The 15,545-nt window shown below is 39.1% G+C and overlaps 2 protein-coding genes across 4 annotated transcripts in view; one reads left to right on the top strand and one right to left on the bottom strand.

The window, feature by feature from the left end:
* Nucleotides 1-3,753, top strand: part of LOC107564005 (ADP-ribosylation factor-like protein 6-interacting protein 1) — a 12,031-nt gene extending 8,278 nt beyond the window's left edge. For both annotated transcript variants that reach the window (XM_016248994.1, XM_016248992.1), the window contains exon 3: nucleotides 3,601-3,753. In XM_016248994.1, the coding sequence (XP_016104480.1) occupies nucleotides 3,601-3,724 (124 nt within the window). In that variant the 3' untranslated portion in view covers nucleotides 3,725-3,753. The remainder of the gene's footprint in view (nucleotides 1-3,600) is intronic.
* A 6,067-nt stretch (nucleotides 3,754-9,820) lies between these two features.
* LOC107564002 (gastrula zinc finger protein XlCGF57.1-like) overlaps nucleotides 9,821-15,545 on the bottom strand; it is a 15,632-nt gene continuing 9,907 nt past the window's right edge. For both annotated transcript variants that reach the window (XM_016248987.1, XM_016248989.1), the window contains 2 exons: nucleotides 10,076-10,277; nucleotides 9,821-9,935 (listed from right to left, as the gene is read on the bottom strand). In XM_016248987.1, the coding sequence (XP_016104473.1) occupies nucleotides 10,217-10,277 (61 nt within the window). In that variant the 3' untranslated portion in view covers nucleotides 9,821-9,935; nucleotides 10,076-10,216. The remainder of the gene's footprint in view (nucleotides 9,936-10,075; nucleotides 10,278-15,545) is intronic.

Below are 15,545 nucleotides of genomic sequence, written 5' to 3'. Positions count from 1 at the left end.
CAGGACCTTGCTCGCTAATCTAAGCGCTCCAAAGTTTGGCTACATTTGCGATCAGAAGCCAAAAAATCAAAGTATAATATCCGTGATAGCTAAACATGTTGCAAACATGGTGTCACCACCAACATGACAAAGCACTTTAATTTAATAGATCGTTTAAGATCGCGAACACGATTCAAACACCAACGTGATTCTATTCCTAAATTACAATGATTCGTCTGTTTCATTCCTCAACCTTTGACGTGAGCGATCAATGTTGTGATCACTTGGTTTGTCCGTGCAGCATACGATCACATCAGTGTGATTTGAACATTTAAATTTGCGTTCATGCTGCCGTTGGCCTCAAGAAAGCAGCTGTCTGTCATGAATGAAACAGCTTCACAGTCTTTTCAGCCACATAGTATCATTATTTCTGTTACAAACATTCAAATCACAGAAGTAATGTGATTAAAGTTTCAACCGTTTTCAGATATAAACTGTGTGTACGATGTGTATGGTAGCGATTAAAATAGAATAAATCACCTTTTGAAAATAATTTGACGCTTCAAATGAAGATTATCGATTACATTGTTACGCCAGTAGATGGCGAAAAGGGGCTGTTAAAATGTATTTGTCTTTGAATCATACAAGAGATTTGTTCAAGAATGCGGATTCATCCAGTAATGAAACAAGTACATCTTTTGTACTTAAATGAGTCATTTAATCATTAATTCATAAATTACATGTGATTTTGTTTAGCTGTCTAATGTTTTTTTCTTCAGAATCATGAGAGAACCACAACTTCCATTGGGGAAGGAAAAAAAACTAAATTTATCCAGAATCATGCAGTTCTATTTTGCACACAAACAGCTCTTAAAGAGTCCAGTTTTGATGTAGCCTGTTGATTTTTGTTCATGGTATTCAGCTCCAATAAATGGTTTGCAAAAAAAGAGACACAGGATAAATGTTTGATATCATTATTTAATCACATTGGAACCGAAAAGAATCTGAATCGATAAGCAGAATCGGAATTGATCAAATTCAAACGATACCCAACCCTAATCGCGAATTTCGAAAGTGAAAGTGAAACTAAAAAGCGATCGTGCATTCAAAAGCAGTTTTTAAAAAAAGCGGTTCCCTGATGCCCGCAATTTATGTACATTATAATTACCCAATGATAAAACTGCGAGAGAAAGTATTGAAATACATATTTCCCTCCCGTCTCGTATTTATTCCCTTTAGAGGTTCCCTAGTACACGTCATTCGGAAAGACGCGGCGGATTGCGGGGGAAGGGGGAATCACGATGCCGGCTCAACATCGTGATATCCATCAGCCATCGGCGATAGAAAAGCAAACGTGCAAAGAAAGTCAAATGCCCTTTACAAAAAAAGTTAAAACAATGATGTCGGACGATTTTGAAGTTGGAGGAGAAAATGAGATTGAGATTTTTGCCATGCACTACCTTTTTGAACCAGAGTATGATGAAGAGCTTACCGCTCGTGATCTTTCCAACGTGATTACATAATGCGTGAAGTCGAGCTATTGCAAGACGAACATTTGTGGTTAAAGTTTATACATTTTTATTTGTTTGTGCTGGGATCGTGTAGAGCCCTTTGAAGCTGCATTGAAACTGCAGTTTGGACCTTCAACCCATTGGTCCCCATTGAAGTCCATTATATGGAGAAAAATCCTGGAATGTTTTCCTCAAAAACCTTAATTTCTTGTGACTGAAGACAGAAAGGCATGAACATCTTGGATGACATGGGGGTGAGTAAATTACCAGGAAATTTTTATTCTGGAAGTGAAATAATCCATTAAACACTGAAAGCTGAAGTCCTTGAAGTATTTAGTGGTTTTTACCAGCAACACTTGCTTTCTTGAGCCTCAGATTATATAGGTTGTACATGTAAAAATGTATTATGATGTTGTAATCTGATCTGATATTCTCATCTAATATTCACAATGATGTCATCAATGCCAGTGTAATTACAGTTTTTTTACTACAGTTACAGTAATTTACATTTTGGAAAAATAGAATAACATTTTTCAATTTAGAATAATGTTGCCAGTTATGTTGTCAATTTTTGCTCTGCCAAATAAAGCCACAGCCTAAATTAACAGTTGTGTCTCCAATAGGGGTGCCACGATTTTCTCTGTAAAAAAATCGAACCGTATGGTTCTCCACACACGGTTCGGCATACACTAGGACCACGGTTCAACTTAAATCTGACAATGCATCTGTAATATGGTTTGTTAGAGTTCAGCTAATGCATGTTTCTGTTGATGGATACAAATTCTGGCTTCCCAATACATTACAACAAGAGCGATGAGAGAGAGAATGCGAGTGCTTTATGCTGGAATAACTGTCATTTATGCTGTCATCACATGTTTATAGCGCAGGTGAGACCTGAACAGCACACGTTGCTATCGGTGTTTAAACTAAACTCATTTAAGCCTTGCCAGTTTAAATATTAAAGAGCCAGAAGATGTGAACTCACGCGGCGCGCAGTGAGAAGATCTGTGTGGTCGCTCATCCGAAGTGTGTGAACCTGCATCTGAGAACGCGCGCAAATATTAAGCTCTCCAAGTATTGTGTTTGAATGGACAAATTCACACAAAAATTGTCAAAATGCCCGTCTTGGTGAGTATCCTAGCAGACCTATTCAGCTGAACGTACAGTATCAGTTCTCTTAAAGTGACAGCACTTTCTTAATGTTATCAAACAGCCTCAAAACGGAAATCTCTCACTGCTCTTGATTGAATAACTTGTAACTTTAATAAGGATTCATCTTTAATTTATACAGTCAAATATGCAATGTTATTTTACATTTGATTTATTCAATTTCTGTACCTAAAAACTATGTTAGACCTACCTTAAAAAACTGAAAAGCACTGTTTATTTTATTTGTATCTTTTTCACTGTTTATTTATTTGTGCTGTTGCTTGTAGTTAGATTATTTGTTCTTATTTTCTTTTATTTTTATTTGGCAATATAGTTTTCCCCCTAAACATAGTACATACCGAACCGTACCGAAACCGTGATACAAACCGAACCGTGAGTAAGTTGAACTGTTGCACCCCTAGTCTCCAAGCAACACACGGTTGTGTTTTTTTTCACCTACTGTTTTATGTAAACAGTGAATTTGAACATATTACTCTTTTCACAGACTGTTTTTGCCTACAATATAGTATATTCAATGAGTTGCTCATAAAGACTAAATTAATGTTTTTGAATGAATCAGTTCACTTAATGATTCAATGACTCACTCATACTTGTCACTTTGACTTGTCACTTGTTGCCTTTTACTGGCTATGTAACCTGCACAAAGAGTCACTTTAAAATATCCAGATCTAATACACAGACCAACAGTCCAAGAAAGTACATAAAGACTAAGATTCTTCAGCTTTAGAAAAATGATCAAAGAAAAGGCAAGTTCTTAATAGTGATGTCTTTTAAAGGAGGAATTCCTTTTTTCCTCTTCCTCCTTTTACTTTCAGCAAATATCCTGTGCTATGAGCTAATCATGCGTCAGTCTGTGTTTTTTGTTGTGACATAATTTGCATACCGTCATCCAAAAATGAAGTGAATGCAAGAGTTTAATGGCCTCTTTCTTCATTGGCAGGCTAATCTACTTCTTGGACCCCTCTGTGCTTACTGGTCTGTCCTGTGCTGTCATGATCCTGTGCCTGGCTGATTACCTGGTGCCAACTCTTGCTCCCCGGGTTTTTGGTTCTAACAAATGGTGAGTGAAGGGACAATAGCAAGTCCTGCTTTCGACTACAGGCTCTAAAGTAACAATCTCTTCATCTGCTAGTGAGGTTAATCGAATAGCATGTTTCTCTTCAAAACACAAGTGTTTTTCTCTCAATCGATTAAACTGCACCACTTCAGATCCTCTGAGAAGACCGGTATTTGCACAGCATGTATGTGCTTGCCTCTTCTGGTTTCATTTTAGTCCATCTCCCCAGGCATCTTTCCTTGCTCTAGTTCAGGAGCCGGGGTCTCTGGTGTCTTTGAGTGACAGGTTGCAGTTGCTGCTGAGTGTCCTGTGTCAGATACAGTGTTGGTTTGACTCAGCACATCTTCACTGTGCTGATCTCCACTCTTGGTGAGTATCCTAGCAGACCTATTCAGCTGAACGTACAGTATCAGTTCTCTTAAAGTGACAGCACTTTCTTAATGTTATCAAACAGCCTCAAAACGGAAATCTCTCACTGCTCTTGATTGAATAACTTGTAACTTTAATAAGGATTCATCTTTAATTTATACAGTCAAATATGCAATGTTATTTTACATTTGATTTATTCAATTTCTGTACCTAAAAACTATGTTAGACCTACCTTAAAAAACTGAAAAGCACTGTTTATTTTATTTGTATCTTTTTCACTGTTTATTTATTTGTGCTGTTGCTTGTAGTTAGATTATTTGTTCTTATTTTCTTTTATTTTTATTTGGCAATATAGTTTTCCCCCTAAACATAGTACATACCGAACCGTACCGAAACCGTGATACAAACCGAACCGTGAGTAAGTTGAACTGTTGCACCCCTAGTCTCCAAGCAACACACGGTTGTGTTTTTTTTCACCTACTGTTTTATGTAAACAGTGAATTTGAACATATTACTCTTTTCACAGACTGTTTTTGCCTACAATATAGTATATTCAATGAGTTGCTCATAAAGACTAAATTAATGTTTTTGAATGAATCAGTTCACTTAATGATTCAATGACTCACTCATACTTGTCACTTTGACTTGTCACTTGTTGCCTTTTACTGGCTATGTAACCTGCACAAAGAGTCACTTTAAAATATCCAGATCTAATACACAGACCAACAGTCCAAGAAAGTACATAAAGACTAAGATTCTTCAGCTTTAGAAAAATGATCAAAGAAAAGGCAAGTTCTTAATAGTGATGTCTTTTAAAGGAGGAATTCCTTTTTTCCTCTTCCTCCTTTTACTTTCAGCAAATATCCTGTGCTATGAGCTAATCATGCGTCAGTCTGTGTTTTTTGTTGTGACATAATTTGCATACCGTCATCCAAAAATGAAGTGAATGCAAGAGTTTAATGGCCTCTTTCTTCATTGGCAGGCTAATCTACTTCTTGGACCCCTCTGTGCTTACTGGTCTGTCCTGTGCTGTCATGATCCTGTGCCTGGCTGATTACCTGGTGCCAACTCTTGCTCCCCGGGTTTTTGGTTCTAACAAATGGTGAGTGAAGGGACAATAGCAAGTCCTGCTTTCGACTACTGGCTCTAAAGTAACAATCTCTTCATCTGCTAGTGAGGTTAATCGAATAGCATGTTTCTCTTCAAAACACAAGTGTTTTTCTCTCAATCGATTCAACTGCACCACTTCAGATCCTCTGAGAAGACCGGTATTTGCACAGCATGTATGTATGCATTTGTTTTCCATCAGAAGTATTTTTTTTTCCAACACTGAAATGTTGCGTTCATTTTAGCTGGCTTGCATCCATGTATATTTGCATGTCATAGCAAATGTGTTAAGTCTGTGCAAAATATAAAGAGCGCTTGATTCATTTTTAAATCGGTGAAACAGCTATGGAACATTTACTTTAACCGATTAGATGCACAGAAGACATCATCATAAGTCTTGAAATGTTTATTCCTCAGATGACTTGGAAATATGCATTTCTGCACTGTTCTGAAATTTGCACTGGAAAAACAGAACTGGAGTGATTGTGTAGGGGGGCTTAGACCCATACTGCTGTACTAGTGCTGTGTGGACTTCATTACTGTCCTCTAGCTCGAGCCACTTCCCAATCCAACACCTGTTGCTGGGCTGTATATACATGTTCATTTTCTCTTTCTTGAATTTCTTTGTGTTTCTACTGGCTTGTCTTAAGCTCGTCTTCTCCCCTTATTCTTTTAACTGTCATTTTGTGTTTGAGTGTGTTCACCACAACAATAAACGGTTTCTTCAAAACTAATTAAGTTTACCAAATCTTTATTTTCAACTAAAACTATTAAAAATAATTTTTGGTGATAAAGCTGAAACACACACACACAAATTATACCAAATGTGACCCTGGACCACAATTTTTTTTTTTTATTGAAATTTATAGATCATCTATATAAAGATATAAAATATCTTCGTGGGACATGATCTATACTTCATATCCTAATGATAATAATTTTGACCCATACAATGTTTTTTTGGCTATTGCTAAAAATATACGGACTGGTTTTGTGGTCCAGGGTCACAAATAATTATGCACCCTCAAATTTTAAACCAATTTTACTCCACAGAACACAATTTTTAAGATCTATATGCAGTGTAGAACTTTATTTGACTTCTAATCAGCACAATGAAGTGTCATTTTGAGTACATTTTATTAGTTTATTGTTATCTTCAGTACAAATGAAAAGAGTCGCTGTGCATCTCGCAACGCCGAGCTGCACACAGAATGCTCTCCCCAGACTGTCTTCTGGCCTGCCAAGGCCCAGCTGCAGCCTTCTCCTCTCCTGTAGCCCAAAATAGCAAAACGGCTCTTTGCATGTTCATTTGTGAGTCACTTGCATACTGCAACACAAACATCAAGTGCCTCTGTCGAAGTGAGTTTCGTTGAACGCCCTTTTGTGTGCATATGCAGTGACTAAATTACCTGTGATAATATTATGCCTGTGCCAGGGGACTGGCTGTCCGCTTGCTTCATTTGTTTGATATCTGTTGGAAGTGGTGCAGTGCGCTGTTTGATATGTGGTCTGGTGCAGCGTGGCCTCAGCAGGGTTGGTGACCTCTTTCATCACAAACCCCTCACGGTTCTGTGTCCTGTTCTGTACCCCCACTCTGTGTAGGATGTAATGCTGTACACATACATAAGATGCTTACTAATAATTAGGTACTTTGAGGTGGTTTATCAATATGGTTTTATATGATTTTAACACTTTCACATACCAAGTAGGTGATATGTGAAAAATTTGAAGTGATATGCTCACGTTTTCATAAAAGCATAAAACTTGGTACAATTGTACAGGTTAGGGCCCTGAACTTTTTCAGAAATGGAGCCATGGCAAAAACACCTCGTGGTTGCCATGGCGACCATTTTACTTTCCACCATAACCAAATTATGTATTTTCATATCTCCTGAACCAAACATGATAACACAAAAAAGGTGATGTCTACCCATATGTTTTGATGGTCAAGGATTACAATGATACCATATACAGCAACAGAAACTGTTCAGGTGAAGCAATGTGAGAAGGAAATCACAGTATCTGAGCATCACAGTATCACCACATTTACAAAAGACCCTATTATGGCTATTAATATTTCTTTCTTTGATAATTAACTAATATTTTATTCAATAGTACAATAAAAGATTGTTTTAATTATTAATTGTTACATTTATATAGCGCTTTACTCATACTCAAAGCGCTTTGCATGGAAGGGGGAATCTCCTCAACCACCACCAATGTGCAGCATCCACCTGGATGATGCTACAGCAGCCATATTGCACCAGAACGCCCACCACAAACCACCAGCTTAACTAATATTTTATTCAATAGTACAATAAAAGAATGTCTTCAAGAATACAATCATATATTTCAGAAATATAAAAAAAATATCATCTCAAGTAAGTGTATTTTTCCTTACCTCTCAGGAAGAGTCAGGTAGGCGGTAGTATGTTTCCCATACATCCCTGTTCTCTCTCAACAATGCTCTAACATCACAAGCAGATGGCAACGCAATCTTGCTAAGCTGCATTCTATTCTGCACCTCTTCTGCTGCACCTCTGTCATTTTCTGTGGGTCTCTGGAATTGTCAGTCAGCTGTCAACAAACTTCATTCCAGCCATTGACTTCTCAGTCTACTCTTAGTATCTTGACTGAGACCTGGATTCGTCCAGAAGACACCGCAACCCCTGCTGTTCTCTCTAACAACTTCCCTTTCTCTCACGCCCCCCATCAGGTTGGAAGGGTACTGGTCTTCTCATTTCTAATAATTGGAAATACTCAACCCACTCTTCCCTATGCAATAAAAAATATTTTGAGTTTCATGCTATTATGGTAACAGCTCCTGTTAAACTCCATATTGTAATGATTTATCGCCTTCCTGGTCAACTGGGCACCTTTATAGAGAAGCTGCATGGGCTGCTGTCCTCATTCTCTGTGGATGGCAGTCCACTTGTAGTCTTTGGTGACTTTGAAATCCATCTGGAGAAGCCTTATACTGCAGACTTCCACTTCCACTCCTAGCTTCATTCATTCATCTCAAATGGCTTACCACCACAAGCACTAACATATCAGGCAACCAGCTTGACTTAATTTACACATGCAATTGTATCACAGACAACATTTGGTAAAACCTCTAGACATCTCTGCTCATTTCTTTATTACATGTAACATGTACATGTAAAAGGGAGTGTGCTGGATGTGTGGGGTCCAGAGTGATTTTGCCAGCCCTTTTGCTCACTCTGGATGAGTACAGTTCTTGGAGAGAAGGGAGGGTTGTACCAGTGATTCGCTCAGCAGTCCGGACTACCCTCTGTAGTCTTCTGAGGTCAGTTTTGGAGCTGAACCAGACAGTTATAGAAGTGCAGAGGATGGATTCAATGATAGCAGAGTAGAACTGTTTCAGCAGCTCCTGTGACAGGTTGAACTTCCTCAGCTGGCGAAGGAAGTACAACCTCTGCTGTGCCTTTTTCACAATGGAGTCAATGTGAGTGTCCCACTTTAGATCCTGAGAGATAGTGGTGCACAGGAACCTGAATGACTCCACTGCAGTCACAGTGCTGTCCATGATGGTGAGTGGGGGGAGAGCAGGGAGGTTCCTCCTGAAGTCCACTATCATCTCCACAATTTTGAGCGTGTTGAGCTCCAGGTTGTTGAGACTGCACCAGACAACCAGCTCTTTAACCTCCTGTCTGTAAGCTTTTTTTTTTCCAACACTGAAATGTTGCGTTCATTTTAGCTGGCTTGCATCCATGTATATTTGCATGTCATAGCAAATGTGTTAAGTCTGTGCAAAATATAAAGAGCGCTTGATTCATTTTTAAATCGGTGAAACAGCTATGGAACATTTACTTTAACCGATTAGATGCACAGAAGACATCATCATAAGTCTTGAAATGTTTATTCCTCAGATGACTTGGAAATATGCATTTCTGCACTGTTCTGAAATTTGCACTGGAAAAACAGAACTGGAGTGATTGTGTAGGGGGGCTTAGACCCATACTGCTGTACTAGTGCTGTGTGGACTTCATTACTGTCCTCTAGCTCGAGCCACTTCCCAATCCAACACCTGTTGCTGGGCTGTATATACATGTTCATTTTCTCTTTCTTGAATTTCTTTGTGTTTCTACTGGCTTGTCTTAAGCTCGTCTTCTCCCCTTATTCTTTTAACTGTCATTTTGTGTTTGAGTGTGTTCACCACAACAATAAACGGTTTCTTCAAAACTAATTAAGTTTACCAAATCTTTATTTTCAACTAAAACTATTAAAAATAATTTTTGGTGATAAAGCTGAAACACACACACACAAATTATACCAAATGTGACCCTGGACCACAATTTTTTTTTTTTATTGAAATTTATAGATCATCTATATAAAGATATAAAATATCTTCGTGGGACATGATCTATACTTCATATCCTAATGATAATAATTTTGACCCATACAATGTTTTTTTGGCTATTGCTAAAAATATACGGACTGGTTTTGTGGTCCAGGGTCACAAATAATTATGCACCCTCAAATTTTAAACCAATTTTACTCCACAGAACACAATTTTTAAGATCTATATGCAGTGTAGAACTTTATTTGACTTCTAATCAGCACAATGAAGTGTCATTTTGAGTACATTTTATTAGTTTATTGTTATCTTCAGTACAAATGAAAAGAGTCGCTGTGCATCTCGCAACGCCGAGCTGCACACAGAATGCTCTCCCCAGACTGTCTTCTGGCCTGCCAAGGCCCAGCTGCAGCCTTCTCCTCTCCTGTAGCCCAAAATAGCAAAACGGCTCTTTGCATGTTCATTTGTGAGTCACTTGCATACTGCAACACAAACATCAAGTGCCTCTGTCGAAGTGAGTTTCGTTGAACGCCCTTTTGTGTGCATATGCAGTGACTAAATTACCTGTGATAATATTATGCCTGTGCCAGGGGACTGGCTGTCCGCTTGCTTCATTTGTTTGATATCTGTTGGAAGTGGTGCAGTGCGCTGTTTGATATGTGGTCTGGTGCAGCGTGGCCTCAGCAGGGTTGGTGACCTCTTTCATCACAAACCCCTCACGGTTCTGTGTCCTGTTCTGTACCCCCACTCTGTGTAGGATGTAATGCTGTACACATACATAAGACGCTTACTAATAATTAGGTACTTTGAGGTGGTTTATCAATATGGTTTTATATGATTTTAACACTTTCACATACCAAGTAGGTGATATGTGAAAAATTTGAAGTGATATGCTCACGTTTTCATAAAAGCATAAAACTTGGTACAATTGTACAGGTTAGGGCCCTGAACTTTTTCAGAAATGGAGCCATGGCAAAAACACCTCGTGGTTGCCATGGCGACCATTTTACTTTCCACCATAACCAAATTATGTATTTTCATATCTCCTGAACCAAACATGATAACACAAAAAAGGTGATGTCTACCCATATGTTTTGATGGTCAAGGATTACAATGATACCATATACAGCAACAGAAACTGTTCAGGTGAAGCAATGTGAGAAGGAAATCACAGTATCTGAGCATCACAGTATCACCACATTTACAAAAGACCCTATTATGGCTATTAATATTTCTTTCTTTGATAATTAACTAATATTTTATTCAATAGTACAATAAAAGATTGTTTTAATTATTAATTGTTACATTTATATAGCGCTTTACTCATACTCAAAGCGCTTTGCATGGAAGGGGGAATCTCCTCAACCACCACCAATGTGCAGCATCCACCTGGATGATGCTACAGCAGCCATATTGCACCAGAACGCCCACCACAAACCACCAGCTTAACTAATATTTTATTCAATAGTACAATAAAAGAATGTCTTCAAGAATACAATCATATATTTCAGAAATATAAAAAAAATATCATCTCAAGTAAGTGTATTTTTCCTTACCTCTCAGGAAGAGTCAGGTAGGCGGTAGTATGTTTCCCATACATCCCTGTTCTCTCTCAACAATGCTCTAACATCACAAGCAGATGGCAACGCAATCTTGCTAAGCTGCATTCTATTCTGCACCTCTTCTGCTGCACCTCTGTCATTTTCTGTGGGTCTCTGGAATTGTCAGTCAGCTGTCAACAAACTTCATTCCAGCCATTGACTTCTCAGTCTACTCTTAGTATCTTGACTGAGACCTGGATTCGTCCAGAAGACACCGCAACCCCTGCTGTTCTCTCTAACAACTTCCCTTTCTCTCACGCCCCCCATCAGGTTGGAAGGGTACTGGTCTTCTCATTTCTAATAATTGGAAATACTCAACCCACTCTTCCCTATGCAATAAAAAATATTTTGAGTTTCATGCTATTATGGTAACAGCTCCTGTTAAACTCCATATTGTAATGATTTATCGCCTTCCTGGTCAACTGGGCACCTTTATAGAGAAGCTGCATGGGCTGCTGTCCTCATTCTCTGTGGATGGCAGTCCACTTGTAGTCTTTGGTGACTTTGAAATCCATCTGGAGAAGCCTTATACTGCAGACTTCCACTTCCACTCCTAGCTTCATTCATTCATCTCAAATGGCTTACCACCACAAGCTCTAACATATCAGGCAACCAGCTTGACTTAATTTACACATGCAATTGTATCACAGACAACATTTGGTAAAACCTCTAGACATCTCTGCTCATTTCTTTATTACATGTAACATGTACATGTAAAAGGGAGTGTGCTGGATGTGTGGGGTCCAGAGTGATTTTGCCAGCCCTTTTGCTCACTCTGGATGAGTACAGTTCTTGGAGAGAAGGGAGGGTTGTACCAGTGATTCGCTCAGCAGTCCGGACTACCCTCTGTAGTCTTCTGAGGTCAGATTTGGTAGCTGAGCTGAACCAGACAGTTATAGAAGTGCAGAGGATGGATTCAATGATAGCAGAGTAGAACTGTTTCAGCAGCTCCTGTGACAGGTTGAACTTCCTCAGCTGGCGAAGGAAGTACAACCTCTGCTGTGCCTTTTTCACAATGGAGTCAATGTGAGTGTCCCACTTTAGATCCTGAGAGATTGTGGTGCCCAGGAACCTGAATGACTCCACTGCAGTCACAGTGCTGTCCATGATGGTGAGTGGGGGGAGAGCAGGGAGGTTCCTCCTGAAGTCCACTATCATCTCCACAATTTTGAGCGTGTTGAGCTCCAGGTTGTTGAGACTGCACCAGACAACCAGCTCTTTAACCTCCTGTCTGTAAGCTTACTACCCCTTCTACACTCTTAAAAATAAAGGTGCTTCAAAAGGTTCTTCACAGCGATGCCATAGAAGAACCATTTTTGGTTCCACAAAGAACCATTCAGTCAAAGGTTCTTTAAAGAACCATCTCTTTCTTACCTTTTTATAATCTGAAGAACCTTCTTTCGCCACAAAGAACCTTTTGTGAAACCGAAAGGTTCTTCAGATGTTAAAGGTTCTTTATGGAACCATTTAGACAAAAAGGTTCTTCTATGGCATCGTGAAGCACCTTTATTTTTAAGAGTGTAACCTAGAAAGTTGCCCCATGTATCATCTTCACTGTATTTTTGCTGAGCAGTCTTTTGGGTGGCTCACCAGTGTACTAGATTTCTCTAATACAAAAAATTAGGTAGCCTTGACCAAAAATGGTGTGGGGAGAAGAATTTATTGAAGATGGTAGTGTAGCAGTTCTTCAGTAGCGATGTTAGCATGTCTTCCTTCAAACAATCAATGCACGGATCTCAGGCTGCCTGGCAAACATCTCGGCATGGATGAAGTAACATCACCTGCAGCTCAACTTGGCAAAGACTGAGCTTCTCGATTTCCATGCCACTCCAACTCTACATCATGATTTCATCATCCTGTTAGGTTCATCAAAAATTATTCTTTGGTGACCAGCGGACCATATTGTAAAGACAGCTTGATCATGCAGGTTTGCATTGCACAACATCAGGAGGATCACGCCCTTCCAAACGGAGCATGCTGCACAACTTCTTGCCCAAGCCCTTGTTATTTCTAGGCTGGACTACTGCAATGCTCTTCTAGCAGGACTGCCATTATGCGCAATCAAACCTCAACAAATGTTTCAGAATGCAGTGGCATGACTGGTCTTCCATGAGCCCAAAAGGGCCCACTTCACTCTAGGGCTGTGCAATTAATCGCATGCGATTGTCATGCGCATCTCGTCAGTAAAGCCGGTTCCGTGATTAGTAGACACGCAGGTGAATCGCTAATATTTGATGTAACGGGTGGAATAATGTTTATGTGTAGGGTGTGGTGCGGGTGCAGGCCGGACGGTGACAAGCACGGGTGGGTTGCGGGTCCAATAAACAAGACTATTTTGACTCGGTCCAGTACACGCTTGATGCGAGCCGCAACTGGTAGCCAGTGCAGGGAGATAAAGAGAGGTGTGAAGTAGGGCTGTGCAATTAATCGCATGCTATTGTCATGCGCATCTCGTCAGTAAAGCCAGTTCCGTGATTAGTAGTAAATCTCCATCACCTGCTTTCAGATGGAGCGGCATTTACTACACAGAGCCGTAATTCACTGACAATTAGGCAATATCGCGTTCATTATCGCAGATTGACTTCTACTTCACACCTCTCTTTATCTCCCTGCCATGGCTACCGGTTTGCGGCTCGCATCAAGCATGTACTTGACCGAGTCAAAATAGTCTTGGTTATTGGACCCGCAACCCACCCGTGCTTGTCACCGTCCGGCCAGCACCCGCACCCACACCCTACACATATACATTATTCCACCCGTTACATCAAATATTAGCGATTCACCTACGTGAACCCGCCCACATGCAGGACTCTGGCTTCCCCCTTTTGGACAACATAATAGACAACTCTGGCCCCAGAGAGTGATTGTAAATTAAGTTTACATGAAATGTTTGAAATTTCATATTGCATCGTCTGAGATTTCATTGTAATCCTTCTCATAAAGTCACTGAATTAACCATTAACTGTTCACCTGATTGCGTTGCCGTCTGTGTGTGATGTTAGAGCATTGTTGAGAGAAAACTAATGTATTGGAACCACACTACCGCCTACCTGACTCTGCCTGAGAGGTAAAGAAAAATACACTTACAGTTAGGGCTGGGTTTTGACACAAATTTGACGAATCAATTTGATTCTCATTCACAAGCTTGCGATTCGATACGATTACCGATTCGATTAAATATTGATTCGATTCGATTCTTTTTTATATATATCAGGTAAAGTACATGTCAAATTTTCTCAAGGAAAAACAATCTCTCAACTAATGCTGTAAAATATACATGAGAGTCAGTTGGTACTACATTACTATAATATTGAAGGTTAAAATTTACTGATTTGTTAAAATTTCACTTAATGAAGTTTTTTAAATAATAAAGTTACAATTACATAATATTTCTACTTCAATTATTTTTTTTATATAAACATAATGGTGGCTGTCATAAAATCTTGATGGATTTATTCAAACATAAATTAAACATTGAAGAACAGTTAAATTTATAATGAATGTTATATGGTGCATATATTTAGCAAAATGCCCCTCTCTACAGTTTATTTTCCTATCTGACTAATGAGTTTATGGTTACCGAATGTTTTTCTGAGGTAAATGTGACGTTACATGACATTGTTTACAAGACGTCTTTGCGCGACGTCTTTGCGGTGAATTCGGGTAATCTGGGACATTGGGTAATCTGGGAGACCTAAACTCCAATGTGTTTATTTCCTGTTCTAACAAAATTTAGTCAACAGGACTTTTACTATAATTTTAGCATAGATGCCATGTGACTGAAATCACATGACTTAATTGGGGTGATTCCACAGAAAGGGGCAGGGCACTTGTCAATCAAGAAGGTCCCCTGGGAATTGCATGACAAGGTCAGTGACATAGGATTCTGACTAGATTAATGTTAAGGACATAAATCTGTCATAAATAATACAATGTTCCTAATTGTTGTCAAATTATGTTTGTGATCTATTCAAGCAACAAAATATGTATTAAAGTGTTGAAAATGTGTTTTAGTTTTTTTTTCTTTCAAACATTTTTTTGTTGTCCCACATTATCAAGAACCATTCAGTCAAAGGTTCTTTAAAGAACCATCTGTTTCTTACCTTTTTATAATCTGAAGAACTTTCTTTCGCCACAAAGAACCTTTTGTGAAACAGAAAGGTTCTTCAGATGTTAAAGGTTCTTTCTGGAACCATTTAGACAAAAAGTTCTTCTATGGCATTGTGAAGCACCTTTATTTTTAAGAGTGTATGAGGTCAGCTTTGCGCATGCGCCGCACAGAAGTGACGCACGTGGAAACGCAGAGGAGAGATCAAAATAAAACAATGGTCAAGAATTAGAAGTACAAAACGAGGATTTGTAAAGAAGAATGTCGGAGGATTTCAATATAAGCCAAGAGGAGACTGGTTTTCCTTTGCTAAAGTAAGGAAACT

This window comes from Sinocyclocheilus grahami, unplaced genomic scaffold (assembly GCF_001515645.1).
Source record: "Sinocyclocheilus grahami isolate Dianchi unplaced genomic scaffold, SAMN03320097.WGS_v1.1 scaffold901.1, whole genome shotgun sequence".
In the NCBI taxonomy this organism is placed as follows: Eukaryota; Metazoa; Chordata; class Actinopteri; order Cypriniformes; family Cyprinidae; genus Sinocyclocheilus; species Sinocyclocheilus grahami.
The sequence above is the reverse complement of the archived record's forward strand: the minus strand, read 5'-3'. Positions and strand labels throughout refer to the sequence as shown.